Source organism: Dermacentor variabilis, chromosome 5 (assembly GCF_050947875.1).
Source record: "Dermacentor variabilis isolate Ectoservices chromosome 5, ASM5094787v1, whole genome shotgun sequence".
In the NCBI taxonomy this organism is placed as follows: domain Eukaryota; kingdom Metazoa; phylum Arthropoda; class Arachnida; order Ixodida; family Ixodidae; genus Dermacentor; species Dermacentor variabilis.
This window is the reverse complement of record NC_134572.1, coordinates 188166463-188185146: the sequence shown is the minus strand read 5'-3', so window position 1 is coordinate 188185146 and position 18684 is coordinate 188166463. Positions and strand designations below refer to the sequence as shown.

At 52.3% G+C, this 18684-nt stretch overlaps 1 protein-coding gene across 4 annotated transcripts in view; it reads left to right on the top strand.

Annotated features, from left to right (window-relative positions):
* The first annotated feature begins 2772 nt into the window (after positions 1 to 2772).
* LOC142583405 (fasciclin-2-like) overlaps positions 2773 to 18684 on the top strand; it is a 183285-nt gene continuing 167373 nt past the window's right edge. For 3 of the 4 annotated variants that reach the window (XM_075693856.1, XM_075693859.1, XM_075693858.1), the window contains exon 1: positions 2774 to 3324. In XM_075693856.1, the coding sequence (XP_075549971.1) occupies positions 3243 to 3324 (82 nt within the window). In that variant the 5' untranslated portion in view covers positions 2774 to 3242. Of the gene's footprint in view, positions 3325 to 18684 lie in introns of all 4 variants that reach the window. The other variant, XM_075693855.1, reaches the window with a different exon arrangement.

The window sequence follows — 18684 nt, the reverse complement described above, 5'->3', positions numbered from 1 at the left end:
ACCCTGCTAAGATCTTGTAAAAGATCGCAGTATATATATATAAATAAATAAATAAATAAATAAAAGAGCATGCGCAACTGCATCATCGCTAATCACATAGCATGAAAAGGCAAGAAACGCTTCTATCGTGACCAACTTAGAAATTCAAATTATTTTTTAAGTAAGCGCACCGAGGTTGTAGTACGCTTCCAAGATTTCTCGCTCTTCTTTGCCCTTGCCCCTACCAAGAATCGTCACATTGCTAAACAAAGGATAACAACCACACTCATTGCAATGGCGAGGCAAGTTTGCACCGTTATCTGACCCCAGGGAGGAGTGGTGCTCACGCAGGCGGTCATTAATACATCGACCGGTTTGGCCTATGTAACATCTTTCGCACGTGAGAGGGAACTTATAGAAAACCCCTGCAGCACATGCCGTAAAACGGTTTTCATGCTGCGTTGTGCAAACGTGGTTCCTTGCCCTGCCTCGAGAAATGCGCGAGCACAGACCCGAAAGCTTACAAGGGGCAGAAAACACAACACTTACTCCCTGCTTGGCGGCAACCTTCTTGATATTGTGGCTCACTTTATGCACATACGGCATAACTTCAAGTTTCCTACGTTCAGTTGCCCCACCATCTACCAGCTTCGTACGTTCCTTCTTTAGCCTCTGAAGCAGCGATTCAGCCACTGCTTTCAAAAGAGGCGGAGGGAACCCTGCGGCCTCTAAACGTTGGGATTGTGCGTCAAAGCTACTTTTAATGGCGTGGTGTCAGCTTCTTTCAAGTGCATTGCGGAAACAATTGATTGCAATCCCTCTTTTTACAATCTTTGAATGTGAATGTGCACATGCGAGAAATCTTGGAAGCGTACTACATCAGTTTATTAGGTGATGACTGCGTTAGTACAACCTCGATGCGCTTACTTGAAAAAGAATTTGAATTGCTAAGTCGGTCACGATAGAAGCGTTTCTTGTCTTTTCATGCTATGTGATTAGCGATGATGCAGTTGCGCATGCTCTGCTGGCCTTGCTGGGACTACACCGATTCTAATAAACCTCAGTTGATAGTCCAGTCGTTGTGGTGTGAACCTCTCCTCTTATCCTTTGTGTTTTTGTCTGGTTTTTTCGTTCAAGTTCTAGCTGATTTAGGTTTGCTTCTTGGGGTCCCTCAATGACAAGACGCAGTAGAGATAGACGAGTTTGGTGGTATCTCGCAGTATACATTTTCAAAGAAGATGCCCTTCGTGTCTATCCACTCATCCATCCGTCGCAGTCGACCAATCTTGTTACGATCACGTGGGCGTAAGTGACATCTGAAAATGAATGAAAATAAAGCTTCTCACAGGACCGAGCCTCAAGCTTTACTTCAATTCGGTGGTCTGCCGTAGGGTCCAATCACGCAGGGCTCTACGGAACTCTTAAGAATGCAGCTGGAATCACCTACCCGCACGAAGACGTCGCGTACAAATCTCTGTAAAGGCTCTAACAGAGGCAGGGTTGTGATATTCAACAAACCGAAGGAAAACAAGCCTATTGTACGTATAAAGTGAAGCAGTGTTATGAAGTACATCAACAGACACGAGGTGATCTCGGAAGCAAGCCTGTTAAACTAGATAATGTTGCGTATCCGTAAACTCGACAGAGCCGATCCCTAAAGGCTCACTCACACTATAGGCTGACCCGACACCGATTTAGGTCTGCTGCCGACTATCGGCGACAACGTTTTTTACCTCCGTGTTGGCGCCTCTTTCTCGCTGCATCGATGCCAAGCTCTCCGGCGACCGTCAGCAGATCGTCGGCGTCGGTACAGCGTGACAGAGGCGCCGACACGAAGTAAAAAACGCTGTCGCCGACAGTCGGCAAACAGAGCTCGGTGTCGGGCCAGCCTATAGTGTGAGTGAGCCTTAAGGCGTGCCCTTCTGCTGCGCTTTCCCTTCGCTTGATGCAGATCTGGGCAGCATACCCACTTCTTCCATTTACCTTGGGGCAGTCTTTTTCACTCTTTTTCAAAGTTGAACGTTCTTTCCCTATTGCTGCCATGGCGTCTGCTAATTTACAAAGGAACAGGGAAATAGATTTATCTCAAGCCGCTAAATGAAGTTGCACGAAAGCTCGGAGCGCATGTGATACATATAGTCATACTTGTGGGCACTGTTTGCAGACGGAGTAAGCCACCCGCTTTCTGTATCCCTTTGTTCGATCCCTGATTATTCGCACGAACTGAGCGCACGCTAAAACTGGAGCGCTCTGTTTCTGTGGTGCCCCGAGGTCCGTATAGCCAATAGGTGTACGAAGGATCCCGAAAAAGAAACCAGAACATATAAAATTAGGCCAAATGACACGCTACCTCAAGCACGCACTCCCGTGCGTTCATCGTTTGGCCGCGCTATCTCGGCCCCATCGCCGAGGGTTCAGTTTTGAGACGAACTCATTCAACCTTGTAATTACAACGTGCGTTTCTCTTGTTATCTGGCGCGTCGTGCTGTTCTCAGCAGGCATTGTGGCGAGGAAAATAAATGAAAAGAAGGAGGCAGCCCGCAGACACCCGTCATGAGGAGACGTGCTGGGATAAGCGGTCTTCGTGCTGGCCTGGGCCGCCGTTCCATTTCAGGAACAAACAAAACGCACGCGCAACCGGCCCGCCGCTAGCTAAACCAGTTTCGGCTTTGCTGCTGCTTGCCGTTGGTTCGCTCGGCCGCCGGCGCCCGCGCCACCGCCTCCGCCGCCGCCGCGTTGCCCGGCGCTACCACGAGAGGCCGCCACAGAAACAGCAGTGCTATCTGGCAACCTTGGCAGAAACGTTGTTGCGCTCCGGGATGTCAAAGCAAGCGGGCCACCAATGAGCAGGTAGCAAGCATCGCTTGTAGCCCCCGTTTGAAACGATTCAAATCCGCTCTAAATGAATCAGTCCCGTCAAAACGGAGATCGCGGTGGATTCATCGACTGATAGCGCTGCGACGCCTGGCTTGTATCAGTGAGTCAGCGCGGAACGCGCGCCCGGGGAGAAGTGGTGGATATATCTCTGCGGACTGAAGAGGCCGACCGACCATCGAGCGGCACGCAGCAGCCCAAGTCCGGCCTCCGCGACGGTCGTGTGTGTGTGGGAGTGCGTGCGCTTGTGCATCACGGCGTTCGTTTACGGCGCCGGACCCTTCGGCGCGGCGTGCCAACGGCGAGTGCGGCGGCGGTGTTTACTGCACCGCGAAACGACTAGGGACGGACGGGCGCATCGTTTGCCAAAGAGCGAGTTTTCAGCGAACATGACCCTTAAATTATTGTGCAGCTTCTGGAGGATGCCATCACAGTGGCTAATATTCAGCCTCGTGATTTCGTCTCTGCCGGGTGAGTTGTGGTTCATGTTTCTTTTTTTCTTTCGCCCGCATTTTTTTTTTTTCGTTCGCCGTGTTGAGACGGACGCCTCCCCGGCTCGCTGTTCGGGAGGAGCGTGCGCACAAGAGAGCGGCTGGAGCAAAACACGGCGGTTAGGCCTAGCATGTTTGGGCCGTTGCGTCGGCTGCTTCGCGCATCGCTCTCTGGGATGGTTGCCCCGGGCATCGCGCGCTCCTTGCCCCCGCTCCCAGGGACAATCCTTTGTTTCAGCAGCGGACCTGGTGCCGCTTTTCGCGTTCCGCACCTGCGGAGTTAGCTTTGTTTGCGTCTTTATACCGCTTGCTTTGATTTGTGAACTTCGCGTAGAAAGCATGTCTGTTTAGCAACTTGTGCGCGTGCTCCGCGCCTTGCACTTTAAACACCCTCCTGCCAGCTAGCTGTTCGTGCAACCTGCCATATGCGCGCAGTTCGAAAAAGCAGGAAACACGGTGGCGCTCTGCACCATGCAAATTACGCGCTTTTCGATTTCTTTTCCGTAAGGCATTTTGTGCACAGCGCGCCAGCTGCCGACATTTCCTTGTAGTACATTGTTACTGCACTTTTCAAGCACGTTGTTTGGATGGTTTAGACTACATGTTCCCTGATTAATCCTACTCTCCTGCCCCTTTTGTTGCTGATTGTTTGCACGGTCGTAAGTACACGTTGTGGTTATTTGCTTAGTTTTTTTTTTTTCGTTTGCTTTCGTTTGCCGCCGTTCGCATAAGCACCCATTTCAGCGCAGCTGATGTCCTTATCGTTCTGCTAACCAAGGCCTGTAATTTCGAGCCGAAGATCTGCACTATTGACCGAAGAGCCATCCTAATGCCCACCACTGCTCTTGAAATAAATGAACAGGTCGGTGTTTCGCTTGTAGCTATAGCCCCACGGCAGCCGCATTTCGATGGGGGCGAAATGCGAAAATACCCGTGTACTTAAATTTAGGTGCACGTTAAAGAATCCCAGATGGTCCAAATTTCCGGAGTCCCCCACTACGGCGTGCCTCACATGCAAATAGTGGTTTTGGCCCGTAAAACCCCATAATTTATTTAGCTATAGTCTTACTTCGATGTTTTACGAGCTGCCCGATTCCCTTGAGTTGGAGAAAGGCAGTGCCGTTTGTGCACCGCGCTTGTCGATGTCAAAGTTAATTCCGGCTGCCTACGCCGTAAATAACGTTGAACGAACGCACGGTCACGCGCTCCTATTTCGTGCCGCGTGTAATCTTAGCAGTTCCCAAGACGCGTACTTGTCACATGGCTGCACGTTCCGCATATTTCCAATGCCGAGTACCCTTAAATATAGAATACGTTGATATACGTGTGTAACGTAGCGTTACTGTGAGTCACTTCGTGATATTGCGTCCGCGCATTTGTGATGGTACGCATGCTGCGTATCTCGCTGTACTTATGCTTATATTCGGTTGGCCAAGTCTTGCGGGTGCCTACAACGCCCCTTCTCTGTTTGCCGAGCAGGCGCCGCCAGTGTTCGCTGGACGCCGCTTGAACGTCTGCCGGCGGACGCTTGCACAAGCGTGTGCCGCCATTACGCATGCGGGCACCGACCGAATCGTCAAGCGGGTCCATCGCTGACGAGACGGCAAACATGGCCTACTGCGGCCTGCTGATTGCAGCCACGGCCAACGCTCGAGCGTTGATCAAATCGGCGGGGCTGTGCGCGCTTTTTATGCGAGCGCCCATTGTTTCATTTGGGTCAGTTGCGCTACGACGCCGGCCTCTCTTGGTTTCCTTGTACCGGTGTATCGTAAAATCGTAAACGAACGTAGTTCCCGGGAGACCTTGCGCGGGAAAGGACAGAGATCCGTGCGGACGCTTGACTTCCTTGCGTCGTCATCGCGTGATCGTGCATTTACCAGTTACGCTCTTGTCGCTGTGCGTGAAGGGCTGCTATATCGGGTTCACATTGCACGCTTAAAAAAAAAAAAAAATCTCAGTTTAGACAAGGCACATAAACTATTTGTATGCACAGAACGCGTAATGTGCCACAGCCAGCCACTTGTTTTTGATCTTGCCGTTTTTATCCTCACTGTGCGAGATGGTGGACGGAGGGCATATCGAAACTGTTTTCCGTGGACACAACAGGAGTCTTGCAGGATGCGTTGCGATTCCATAGCTAGTTGGATGGCGGGCTGACCATTTGCATATTTCCCGTTGTTGGGGAAGGTAGCTCGCTTTTGCTGCTTCTCGTAGACTCTGGCGACAATATTGTAGCTTTGGCTCCTCAGTGGGCACAACAGAATTTTCTTTGCTGCGAACACTATAAGCACTATTTACTCCATTAGGCCTTATGGTGACCTCTGAACAACGAGATCGCTTTTCTTACTATAATACGAGATATTGTGATTGTTAGTCGCCGATAAATCGCCAGCGAGCCGCCGTTCAGCGCAGTGTGGTTAAGTAGCGGCTGCCCGAAAGAGTGCGCGGACGCACGAGAACTATGCCAGTCTTGTGCGCATCCGGTTTTGCCAGACAGCGCGTCCGATTAAGGTCGCCGGCACGAGCGACGCTTAATTAGTGCGGTGTCCAGCGGTATCACTGGTGCGCCGCGCGAAGGCGGGCCGGTGCGCAGGGGGTCGCCGCCCAGCAACGACACCGGTGAGCCCCACTACGCGGTGAGGTGTGCGTCGTAACGGTGGAAGAGGCACCCGCCAGGGTTTCCAGTCCAGGATGCGGGCGTCCCTGGGCGGCGCGCATTCCCCGCATACCGACGACGTGTGCGCGGTGACGCCTCGCTATTATTGAGTTTGGCTCTGCATGCGACGGTCGCGTTTCGGCGCACACAAGGAATCGCTTTCACATAACGCGAGGTTGTTGCTACCAGGCTCCCGTCAGCTCCAGAGAAAGCGAAAACACTTCCCTCTCTTTTCACAGTTTCGGCCTCGGTACTTTGATGTTTTTCTCGTGGCGCGGGTGGTGGTTCTTCACCCCGGATTCTCGATTCGACCTTCCCTTGGAGATCAAGCCGGGGAGGGGTCGGGAGGGAACCTGTGCGTGGGCTGCAATTCCTCACCCGAGTCCCTCTCTCTCTCTGGCGTAATGGGCTTCCTCTTTCCCGTCGTGTCAGCCGCTTCTCTCGGGCGTCGTGCATATTCACGCCGCCGACGCGCTTAATAGGGCTGCGAACGAGATCTCAGCGGCGTTCGAAAGCCGGGTCCCGCCAAAAGACAGACACGCTGCCTCCTCCCACACGATGGTCAGAACGAGAGTCGCCGCAATCATGCCTTCGCTGGCGTTGCGTCACCGGCCTGCCTCTTCTCACCTGCTTAACTCATAGCGGAAGCGCCGTCCACGCGTGCCAACTGTTCTCGTGTCCGCAGGGGGAACGTGCATTGTGCCGGGAGCATGGCGACCTCGTGCGCAGCGTATACCGGGCGTTTCGCGTTACCAAAGCTAGTCTAGAACCCACCTTTTCAGAAGAGTGCTACGCTTGCAGATCATTGGAACCATCAGCACATTATTCATAGACGTCCCGAGCTTATTTTAAGGGTGGTAGTTTGCCAATTAGCTAATTGGGCGCTATTTTATTTTAGTGCCTAAAGTCTTATTGTAGAAGTTGTAGAGCGGTTTCAATAACACCGAATTGAGTTGTTTCCATGGCGTTATTTTTCACGTAGTTCTTCCAGGTCTCGAAGAAAGCCGGCGTGATATGAAAAAAAAAGAGAAACAGTCACTGCGCATTTGCGCGTCTGGTATGCAACGTTGTTCTCAGGCGTATTTCCAAAGAACAAGGTTCGCGTATCTATCTAAAAGAAGCCGACGAGTGTTTTTCGATGCGCCTTCAGAGCCGGCCTATCGCTTTTCATTTCGAACAGAGCTGGCGTGATGCCTCACTGACGGTGCCTGTCATTTGTTCTTACGAAGGAACATGCCACCTTCGTTCTTTAGAAACGTGATTTGAGACCGCAGCGACCCTTTACTGCGAAGCTGTGTATCAGCTATCCTCCGGCGATGTCCGTCCGTGTACACCTCGCGTCGACATGAACAAAATTTCCGTCTCCACTTTCTCGCGAAATGCTCTTCTGTGGCCCTCAATCTAGTAATGTAGGTGTCTTGGAAAAAATCATACTGAAATTGGTCGCTAAGAAGAGTCTGTCACGACGCAGAGTTTTATTTACTTGTCATAATTACTTAGTTCACATTGAAGTTGTAAACGTTACAGAATTCCCGTCTGCTGTCAATACATGGCCGTCTAAGGAGGCAGTATTGTTACAGAAAACGGCTGTAACTCTTGTTTTGTGGAAATTATCCCAAAACAAGTTATATGGCAATTAGCCGCTAAGAAGACTCTAACATTACGTAGTTTCATGTAGTTTTCATAATGACGTAGTTCACAGTAAAGTTGTAAACATGGTAGAATATCCCGTCTGCCATGCGGTGGTACTTGCACACGTCACTAATTCATAAAGGAATAAGAATAAATCGCTACACAGTCAAAACATGTATTCTGTGTCTTTGTCCTTTAATAATAATAATAATAATAATAATAATAATACCTATATACACATAGATGCGTAGATTGAGGTAAAACGGCCTTCTTCACAGAGTGAAGGGGCTGACGAATTTTTTTCGTTTGCATTTTGTCATATTTCGCGTTTTCTTATTCAGAGCTTCGAAAAAAAGAAGTACCTAGAGGAAAACTTCGCGGAAATGATGTGATTGGGTTGTATTAGGCACACGCTGCAATGTTCAAAATACGGATATTTTAATATTTCGTACTTTAGCTAAATAGCCAACTAATCGTGCATCCGCAAATACTCTCGGGACGACTACGAACAACATGTCGTTCGTGTACTCGTTTCCTAAAGCTTCGTTCAAGTTGCGCGAGACACCCGGTGTGTTTCGAAGCGCGTCGAGCGATACAGACCGGGAAGCGGTGGGCTCAGGTGCCGACGTGTCGGGGACTCTCTGGTGCTGCGATACAATACGTCGGCGCATAGGAGCCGCTCGTGCTACCTTTTTCTCGGTTATTTTGGCAAGGTTTCGCCTACCACTGCGGGGGCTCATGTCCGTACGTCACTCTTTTGTCGGGCCCTAAATTTCTGCGTCGAGAATGACCAACCATGTGGCTTATTCTTTATATATATATAAAAAAAAAGTTTTAAAGAAAGCAACTCAGTTGGGCGAGTTGCTAGAGATTCGTGGTTGGGGGAAATCACAAGCAACGCGGAATAAAATAGCGATAACTTTTTTTTTCGCGCTCCTTGTCACTTCCCAGTCAAGATTGCTTAGCAGGCGAACATATTTCGGTTATCGTTACGGAACGATGGTCAGCTTGTCAGCAGATAATCATCCATACCCGAAGGCGGGCGTTATAAGTTACAGCTTTCGTCCATGGTTCGTGTATCTATACTGGATGAAAACGCGCGCTCCCGCGATCGACATGAGGGTCACGATTTCCGCGTGACGCGTCGAATCGGGCCCGACTGGGCGTTTCGTCGTCTAGCGCGACACTTGCGTTCGGCGCGGGTGCTGCGCCGCGGTCGAAGGGGCCCTGCGCCCGCTCGGTTTCCGCGAACGGAGAACCCAGCTAGCACTGCTAGTTCGGCGCCAGTGGTGCAGGCTGTTGCGGCGCCACGCTCGCATTTGCCGCTAATTAGTATTGTCTGGTTTGAGCGCATCTACGCACAGGAAATAAGAGAGACACAAGGGACAAAGTAACTGCCGACGGAAAGGTCGCAAAGCCCGCCTGCTCTTCAGAACGGCAAGATCGGAAAAATGGAAGGACAAGGTGACGACAGATCCCACATTAAAATAACCACTAAACACGTGCTTGCTACTCATCGCTAATTCTCTCTCTCTCTCTTTTTTTCGTTGCGAGCCGGTCTTTCCGCGGCAGGCGCGCGTAGTGTTTAAATGCTCATGAAAAAAAAAGCGCAGATTACGCAGCCGTCGGACCATTCGGGCTACAGAATGGGCGCCAAGAGACGGGCAGGGCACTCGAGGAAGACCAGGCGGGGCGATGAAATGAGGAAATTCGCGGGTGCTAGTTGGAATCGGTGGGCGCGGTACAGTGGTAATTGGAGATCGCAGGGAGAGCCCTTCGTCCTGCAGTGCACATAGAATGGGCGGATGATGATTAAAAAAGAAGCACGGAATCATTTCGGCCAGGTGAAGCGCCTTTTCCGAAACTATTTATGGCGTATTGATGCGGAAAAAATAGTTTCAAAAGATTTGAAGGAAAAGTCCAAGTTCCCACGTTGATTTTCACTAGTAGAGCAGCGCCGATGAGTGTCACGTATCGGATATTATGGTATTAACGCGATAGCGTTAAGGAGCTCGTGTCGCAGAAAAGCCGGTGTCGTCGGCGTCCGCGGCGTTGGCCGTGAGCGATAAATCACGGCAGGCACTTCATAAATAAAAAGCAACTTCCAAGATGGGCTGGGTGGGAATCGAACCAGGGTCTCCGGAGTGTGAGACGGAGACGTTACCGCTGAGCCACGAGTTCGATGCTTCAAAGCGGTACAAAAGCGCCTCTAGTGAACGCGGTGTTGCCTTAGAAACGAGCTGTTTCTAAGGCTCAGGCGTGCGTCGCTTGCTCAGGCGCACATTTCGTTGTCACGCCGAACGCTGCGTTGCTCGACGCTCACCGCGTCCCATGCGGGGCTCGTAGTCGCTGCGCCGTAGCCCATTGTCTTACACCCCTTGGCGGGTCGACGGGAACGCTGTCGCGTTCCACTCTTGAAGGCGAAGCTTAAGCGTCCTCCAATTTTTTATCTTGCTTGGTCTGTCCTTGTGCAGCTAAGTAAATTTAAATAACTTCGATGTTGATCCCGTGCTTCCTTACCAATGCAGGGTAATCCTTACGTAGCGACAAACATTTAAGCGGCTTCGAACAAATGAGCTCAAATCCGTGACGTCTGTAGAAACCGCTGCGGACGGTTCGAGGCGCCAGCAGTCTAATTCCCTGCTTGGCCACTTGCAGCTGACCGGCTTCCGTGGTGGCCCACTGGCCGCGGCGTTCAGCTTCTGAGAACGAGGATGCCGGTTCCATCAAGCGGCTGCGTCGACCGCGTTCCGAAAACTCGAAAAGCAGATGATTACGCTTTGGATGCGCGTTAAATAACTTCGTGCTGCCAAATTGGGACGGAGTCCTCCACTGCGTGGCCTCAAAGATTTCTTATGCGCTTTAAGATAATCGAATCTGCTTTTCGACTAATCTTGGCAGATATTGTTTTTTGATCGTGTTGCCACAACGCTCCTGCGATGGAAACGCAGGGCCAAGCCAACCCGGCCGGTTCTCCACATTTTGGGGGCAGCTTGGAATTCGTGCGCACCCTTCTCTGTTGGCGAGCACTTCTGATGGTTTGCGGATGGTTGTCTCGTTCCTTGCGCTGTCAAGCGTATATAGTTTGCTGTCAAATATTCTGCGAAATTATTTCGAAAGCACCTCTTTCCCGGCGGTAATTGCGACGAATCCTGCGTACCGTGCCGTTTGAGCTTTTACTCGCCCCCTCGCATGGTGGTCTTGGGGACTGCTTCGTCTGCCACTCCGCCCTTTCCTGTCCGCAGGGCGTTTTGCTGCCCTCGGACGTTCGCATTACTCAGCCTTCATCTGTTCACTGGCGCTTATCCAAGCACGGTTAACGCTTATGATTGTTGCGGGCGTATTTGACCTTCTCGCTTTCGCTGACTTGCTTGCAAAATTCAGGAGTCGTTTGTCGCGCTTATATTTTCCGAGGCGAGCGTGAGATACTCGTAGGGGTTCGAGGTATCTCTTAATTACACGTCCTTATACCCTCTGGGCAGGTACTGCAATATGCCAACATGCTCAATGGTTTCCATACGCTACCCACGATGGATGGATGGATGGAAGGTAGGAGCGTCCCCTTTGAAACGGGGCGATGGCAGTTGCCACCATGCTCAGATTTTTATTTTGCCTTTTATTTTTATCTGTGTTGTGTGTTATTGAATTTCTCGATTTTCTTTAAGTACGTCTTCCTAGCCTTTTAACCTTATGTCACCTCTCTGCTTTTTAGCCACCAATCCTCCAATCGCCTTTTGCTAATTTCCACCGCATATTTATTTACACGACTCTTATCTCTGAACCCTAGGGCCTCGGGAAGGATGACTGTGGCCGCATCGACATCGGGCTTGATACCATCACATTTTAGTATGAGGTGTTCCATTGTTTCTACATATTTACCACACACAGTACATGTGCCTTCTTCTTCGTTAAATTTCTTTTCCGCGTTCTAAGACATACTGATCTAGCTTCAAAGAGTAGGGCACTGCCTCTTGAGTTATCATAAAACGCTTCCTTCCTAATCTGCTGTTTCCAGTATCGATATAGTTCCACACTATGCTTCTTTTCCATTGAATTTATCCAATTTTTACCTTCCGCATTTTTAACCTGTCGTTTAATGCTCTGTCTTTTCTTCGTCCTCGTGTCTGGCATCCTTGCTGGTTAGCTTCCTAGTTCTTTTCCGCCATTGTGAGTCAACGCTCTTTCTGTATAGGTATTTAAAGGAATAGTATAGGTACCAAGGAATAGTCAACGGCGCCCCCTGGCGTCCGCCCCCCGAGTTAGATAGGAGCAGCAAGTACTTGCGCAACAGGTGCACATAGTGCAACAGGTGACCGAGAGTCCACCTGCGCCTATGCTAAAAAAGGCCAGGCAGCGTCGCCGCCGAGATTTTCTCCACGGCTTCCGAGACTTTGAACACCGAAGTCGTTTCGGTGGTCGTTTCGTAATGCCAGATGAACATTGGCGAAATTAAGCGTGAATTTCGTTACTCCGAAGGGCCGATTTCTAACCGAAATTTTGAGAATTCGTGCGAACTTTTGACTAGTTTCAGCGTACAGTCGCCGCCGCCGGCTGCTCCACCCTCCATTTTTCTTTTTTTTTTTTTTGAGGCGCTACCACTGTACAAGCCTTCACGCGTGCCCGCTATGAGGAATTTTTCGCATAACCTATACGAGCGCATATCTCGTTTGTTCGGTTCTGTTCGGCCCGGCGTCCCGCAGATGCTAGGAGCGGGCGTTAATGGCTCGAGTCGCCAGTGCGCAGCGAGCACCGTCCGTCCAGCGCCGCGCGTAGGACTCGGTCGTCGTCGCGAGTGCCCCCGGGGCCGCACCGGCCCTACTGCGCGTGCTCGCCGCCGCTTACGAGTCGCCGCTGCGCGCGCGACCGTGTCGCCGGTGCTCCCGTGGCGGCCTCTCGGAAGCGCCGCGATAAGGAAGCCTCTGCCGGCGCGCGCGGCCGGCCGTGCGTCGGACGAGCCCGCGGACTTTGGAGCAGCAGCTCGCCGGCTTGTATATCGGACGACAGAAAAGAAAGGCAGCTGGCGACAAACGCGGCTCGGGGCACGCGGAGGAACGGCTCGGCCGCGATGCAGGGAACCGAATCGAACGATGAACCCGGCGGGCTCTGTCCCCCCCCCCCCCCCTCCTAGGCGCGCTAAGCTCCGCTTTTACGGGCACCGGCGGTTGGTCAAGGCGGTTAGCGCGCAACTCGGTCGGGTCTCGCGAGGGGGCACACTCGCGCTTCTCGGCTTCTGGCGATCTTCGCGGCGAAAGTTGGCCGACGACGATTGTGCGAGCTGTTTTCGCCGACCTCCCACGGCGTGCCCAGGGTCGAGCGCGTAGTAGGCAGCCGCTTCGTTAGCCGCTACCCACGGCGCTAGCTCCCTGGCTGTTGCGCTCCGCCGCTGAGCTCGAGGTCGCGGCAGCCGCATTTCGATGGGGGCCAAATGCAAAAACGCTCGTGCACGTAGATTTATGTTCGCATTCGAGAACCCACGAGTGCTTCACTACGGCGTGCCTCGTAATCGATCGGATCGTCGTTCTGGCACGTAAAACCACACATTTAATTTTTTTTTTTTCCGCATTAGCCGCTGCGTTCTGGTGCGCGACCGGAACGCGTGCGCCGTTGCCGCGCTTTCGGAAGCGAAGTGGCCTCGTGGCGAAGTGCGTTCGGGCGAAATTCGTGCTGTGTCTCGCCGTCGCCCGTGACACCTTCGGTGCTGGGGCCAGGGAGCGTGCAGCGCACTCTCCGACCCATCGGCGGTGCCTGGGACGCCGTCCTCGCCTTGCTCCATGGTGCGCACAGCCCATTATATATAACGCGAACTTGTTGCACACGTATTGATGCACGCTCTGTTGCCACAGGTTTGTCGGGTTGTGCTTTCGACGTCTCCAGCGATGTTCCGAACTGGATCGAGCGAGTCATCTTCTTGGCGCTTAAGCCTTTGCAAGCGTAAACCTGCTGATATATTGTAGCTCATTTATTTTAGCGACCGCGGCTTTCACGTCGGCGCTTATGAGCACGTCTGCAAGAGCACCGCTTGAAGATCCTTCCACCTTGGACTTCCCGTCAGCTCAACAAGAAGAAAAAAAAAATTTCAACCTCGGGTCATAAAGGCCACGAGACCAGCCCTATCCCTACCATCGTGTGTGGAAGTAACTCTTTTCAACGAATGACGGCAGGTGCTGGCGTGTGGATATTTAACCTAACGAGTTGCCAGAAGTGTTTTCCGTTGTTCCGCTACCGGTGAGATCTCGCGCTGTAAATAGTCACGTCGTTGCTTGTCTGCATTGCCAAATTATCGGTACTTGCCTGCTTTGTGTGGAAGGAATGAGCAATCGCCGCACCGTGCGCGATCGACCGCCCTCGGAACGCGCTGGCCGAGCGGACTGGTGTCGCCATCCGCCGGACAACGAGTCGCGACGCAGCGGCTGCGCCAGAATTCGCGCGTTATGAAAAGCGAAGGCAGACAGCGTTAGGGTACGTCCGCACTAGCGACAAAAACGCGCTCGGCAAGATTCACGAAAAGCGGCAGCAACGCGCGAATGGGTGCGAGACCCATCTTTTCGCGGCAGCCGCAAAACGAGCACCAATAAGAAGCGAGCCGCGATTTTGTGGCGTCACCTGTCGTATAAACAAAGAATCATAATCTATGGGCTCCGAGATTGAACAGCGACACACGCACGCCGTAAAATCTCAGAGGCCATTCCAGTCAAGGGGGCTGTTTTTGTTAAGCCTTCGCACACCGCCACCGAGACGTTGAAGAATCCGCCTTGCAATGGAAACGTTTTTGGAAACAGTTCGCGGATATGCGTGCCTCTATAACAAATCGAACGTCGATTTTAAGGACAAGGAGCTGCGCGCCAATCGTTGGGACATTATTTTGGACAGCAGTTTGGCATGACAGGAGAGTCATTGGTGAAATTTTCTGAATGTTGCGGGAACATGTGCGAGCATGTCATTATGTTTGTACATACCATGCAGGCGAGCAGGCAGCGGGGGAACTTAACTTCCGCGACCGCTGGCTCAAAATAGCCCTGGATGGAACACGAAATCGGCAGAAAGAAGAGCGCGTTGTAACGAGAAGTATTGAAAGGAACGAGACAACGCGGGACTCCACGCACCGTTGCCGCGTGCCGCAAAACGCGACTGTGGACTTGCCCGCACGCGTCTGCCGCGCGCTTTTTTGTCGCTAGTGTGGACGTACCTTTAGGGCTCATTCACACCGGCGACTGTCAGTGGTCGCGCGACCAAGTTGGTCGCAAATGGTCGCAAACGGTCGCCTTTCTTGAAAAGCGACCATTTTGGGCCACTCGTTCTCTGCGCGATTTTTCAGTCGCGCGACCGTGGTCGCAAAACTGATAAACCAATCAGCGGCGCACCGGAAGTGATCTTTCGTGTGTCTACATCCGGCCTCCTCCGGCGTCGCGTTCAAATTCCGCGTAGATTCCGAGAGTTCTCGTTGAGAACGATAATCTCCGGGATTGCGCCTTGCGGGTCGCGCTCAGCCGGGCTTGCCGGTGTGAACATCAGTCGCCTTCGGTCGCTTTTTGATTGCGAGTCGCAAATGGTCGCGCGACCTCCTCAAGTCGCCGGTGTGAATGTGCCCTTAGTCGACAAACGCATCGCACTACTGCCACATCACAATGAACGTGCAGAAACACATTTCTGGAATCGCGGGCCATGTGCAATTACTGCAAGCGAGACATACATAGATCCGTACACGCGAATAAGTGTTAAAAAGGGAAGGACCTCCATTCCTTTCAAGTAATAAATTAACCGAAGGTGTGCGATTATTACCAGCTTCTCCGTTAGAGCATTCCTTCAACCACACTCGTCAAACTTCCGTGCACGTAATGACACTAAGGTCCCTGCATCGCGGGAATTTTCGTCCAATTGGACGGGTTTAAGTTCGTCGTTGCGAATTTGAAGCCAGCCTCGCGGTGCCTTTCTGGCATCGCGCAGGCAGGAGGAAATTAGGAGAGAGCATTGCGGCAACACGATTCTGAAGCTGAAATGTTATCGGAAGCGCCTTAGGCGGTGTTTTAACTTCACCGATGTCGCTGTGCGGGTCTTCCTCGATCTGCACTTTCGTTTCACGGGTTCTGGGCTATACATATTCTGGGAGACGATATCGCTATTCGCGCAGAAATGTGTACTTCTTTTTTTATAGCCCTAGTGTTACAGAAAGATAGAAATGGTTCGTTTAGAAAGAGACTAAGGTTTAACTCAAAGTTGTGCACGTGATCGGGCGCCGCGCGTTCCCCGGGTACGGTCTCTGCGGGGTTGCTTCCTATTCGGCGGATGCGAGCCTCGCAGCTGGCCTCCCACCGCCGACCGGAATCCGCGCGCTGTGGTGCCGAATACAAACCCAGCGAACGGCTGGGGGTACGACTCAGTTTCGCACGTGCTCCGATGCTGGCATTTGCACGAAACGAGCAAGGTCGCTCGAGTATTCCGCGGGCTCGCGCCGGCGCTTCTATTCGTCCGTAGTCGACAAACGAGCGCGGCGACTGTCACTCGACACGCTCGGTGGCGGGCAGCACGCCCTCGTGGTCCGAGGCAAGAGCCGCTTGCAGTTCGCCACTCGAGGCGGGCTTCCATCTTCGATTGGCTGAGTAACGCCGTGCTCCCACGACTGCCCGGCTTGGGCGGCTGCGCCTCCTTGGCCCCGCGTCTCCTCGGGCGTCGCGACGTCGCCGGGCACCGGAGGCGAGCGTGACGGGAGGAGTTCTCCGTCGGCGACCAGCGAGAGGCATGGCGTCGGGTCATTCATCCGCCTTTGTGATTCGCTGGCCGACTCGTTTGCCCGTGTTCCGCTCTGGCGCCGGATCGGATTCTGCTCGTTGCATGACCGCCGTCTGGCTTCTCCTCTTGCGGTGGACCGCCCTTCCTTCTCTCTGCCGCAGCAGAGCTTGGGAGTTGCGTGTGCGCTCCGTGCGCGTCTAATTTGTCCCTATTTCGCCATTGCCTGCAGCTGCGTCCGACGCGCGGTGCCCGCTCGCCGTAGAATGGCTGCCTTCTTGCCGTCTTCTGTTGTGTTGGTGTTGCGTCTCCGCCTCGTCAGCGTCCGTGGGTTTCGTTTCGTTCGCTCGCTCATTCGTGTTCCGTTTTTTTTTATCTTCTTTTTTCCCCCTTTACCACTTGTCGCGATGACAATGTGCCGGATTTTTTTTTTCCATTGACTGGGTTCTTTGACAGCACGCGAGACCTTATCCTCCACTGTTGGTGGTTTTGGCACCTTCGTCGATCCAGTGGTCATGCGAGGTGGTGTCTGGCGACCTGCAAAACAAACTGCGCTCTATATATATATATATATATATATATATATATATATATATATATATATATATATATATATATATATATATATATATATATATATAAACGAACTTCAATATATATATTTTTTCAAAATCTGTAGGTCGGCCTCCCGTCGACGCTCTATTCCGTCAAAAACATCTAGATTCATTTCGCTAATTTTCGATTCTCCACAGAACCCATGGGAAAAGTGCGCGAGCAGGATATTATCGTGGTAGACCCGCATGCTTTCTTTTACGTCGATTTCGCGCACATTCAAGTTCTTGCAAAACTAACCAAATCGCGTACGGCCACGCCTGGGTTATGTTTCCAACACGAGAGCCCTCAGCAGGGAAAGCTCGAGTTAGCAGCAACAATAGTCTGGGTTGCGTAGCCTCTTACTTTGCTAGTACGAATCCCCATGCCAGCAACAAATGCCTCTTGTGGAACTTGTGTCTTCATTAGTTCATTTTTTCGTTGTTTTCTTTTTCTCTTTCAATTTCCCCGAGTGCTCCGGGAAACCCGTAAAAAAAATTGCAGCTTGCGAAACTGAGTTCTGGGTAGACTGAGCAGCCGCAGTGCTTTCCACTGCCGAGGCATTATATAGAGTTCCGGTGGGATGCGGGAACGTGACCTGTGCCGTTTCACCTTTCGTCCATACCGGCGACGTCGTTCTGAGTGCACACCGTGTCGGCCAACGTCGGTATTGCTGGAGGTCGTGGAAACCGCGCCATTGCTGCCGCTTTCACTTGCTGTGGGCCGTAATTGCCTTCCTTCTTACGCGCCGCTGGACGAAATAATGGCGGGAACTTTCTGCGTTCTCCTGACCGTCTCCGGCTACTTACGTTGCGGAAAAAAAAAATACCGGGCCGTTTTCTTCGTTTTGTTGCCTCCTGTGTAGCCTGAAGTACTTTAGTCCGCACTCAGTGCGACGGCTGTGAGCCGGGTGGTGTACGTCCTACCAAATAGTGTCCACTAGTTCTGCGACCGTTTCGCAGTGTTCCCGTCAGCACACACTACGTCACGTCAGGAATAACCGAGCCAGAGAGAACAGGGAGATCGAGGCAATGGGCGCCAGTGCAAGGAACGCCTATGGAGCCTGCGATGGCGCTTGTGTGGCTATTGCCTTTTCATGGAGGTCGCCGCTGCTTCGGTGTGGCGTAGCCCAACAAATGAATAAACCAGACGCAAGCCACCGAAGTGGTCGCTGGCACCGTGTTCAATACTGATGCGGCGTTGACTGGTACCGTGCTCCTAACCGATGGTACACGGTACCGATACGGCACCAGCTCGCCAGCAACGCTCGACAATGCCAGCTTTGGAGTGGGCCAATGTGCGACGGCGCTGGTGGGAATGGGCGTATGTGCCTGTTCCACCTACCGGGGAAAATAGCTCCTTCTAGGTGCTTGGTCATTACGGGACCTCAACGCTTGGAAAGTGGGTAAGGGGTGTATTTCCACAACCTAACATCTAGCTAGGCACTTTTGGCAGGCTACATGTTGCTGTCGTGGGAGCGGTCCATAACTTTCCTTCACTTCCTGCATTTTGCTTATTGGTCACACATTCGTGCTATTTTGAGCTACGGACGTGCCCACACTGTCACGCGAGGACGACAGTGGCGCTTTCGCGTCCTATGTCGTTTGCCTAGAAGCAACATCGAAGCGGCTCTAAAACGGTGGCACCAGTGGCGGCGGGTACTCGCCTGTGCCTCGAGGTGAGCGCCAAAAGTTAGCGTGGCGAAGACGCAGCACGGTCGGGCGTTGCTGCGCAGAG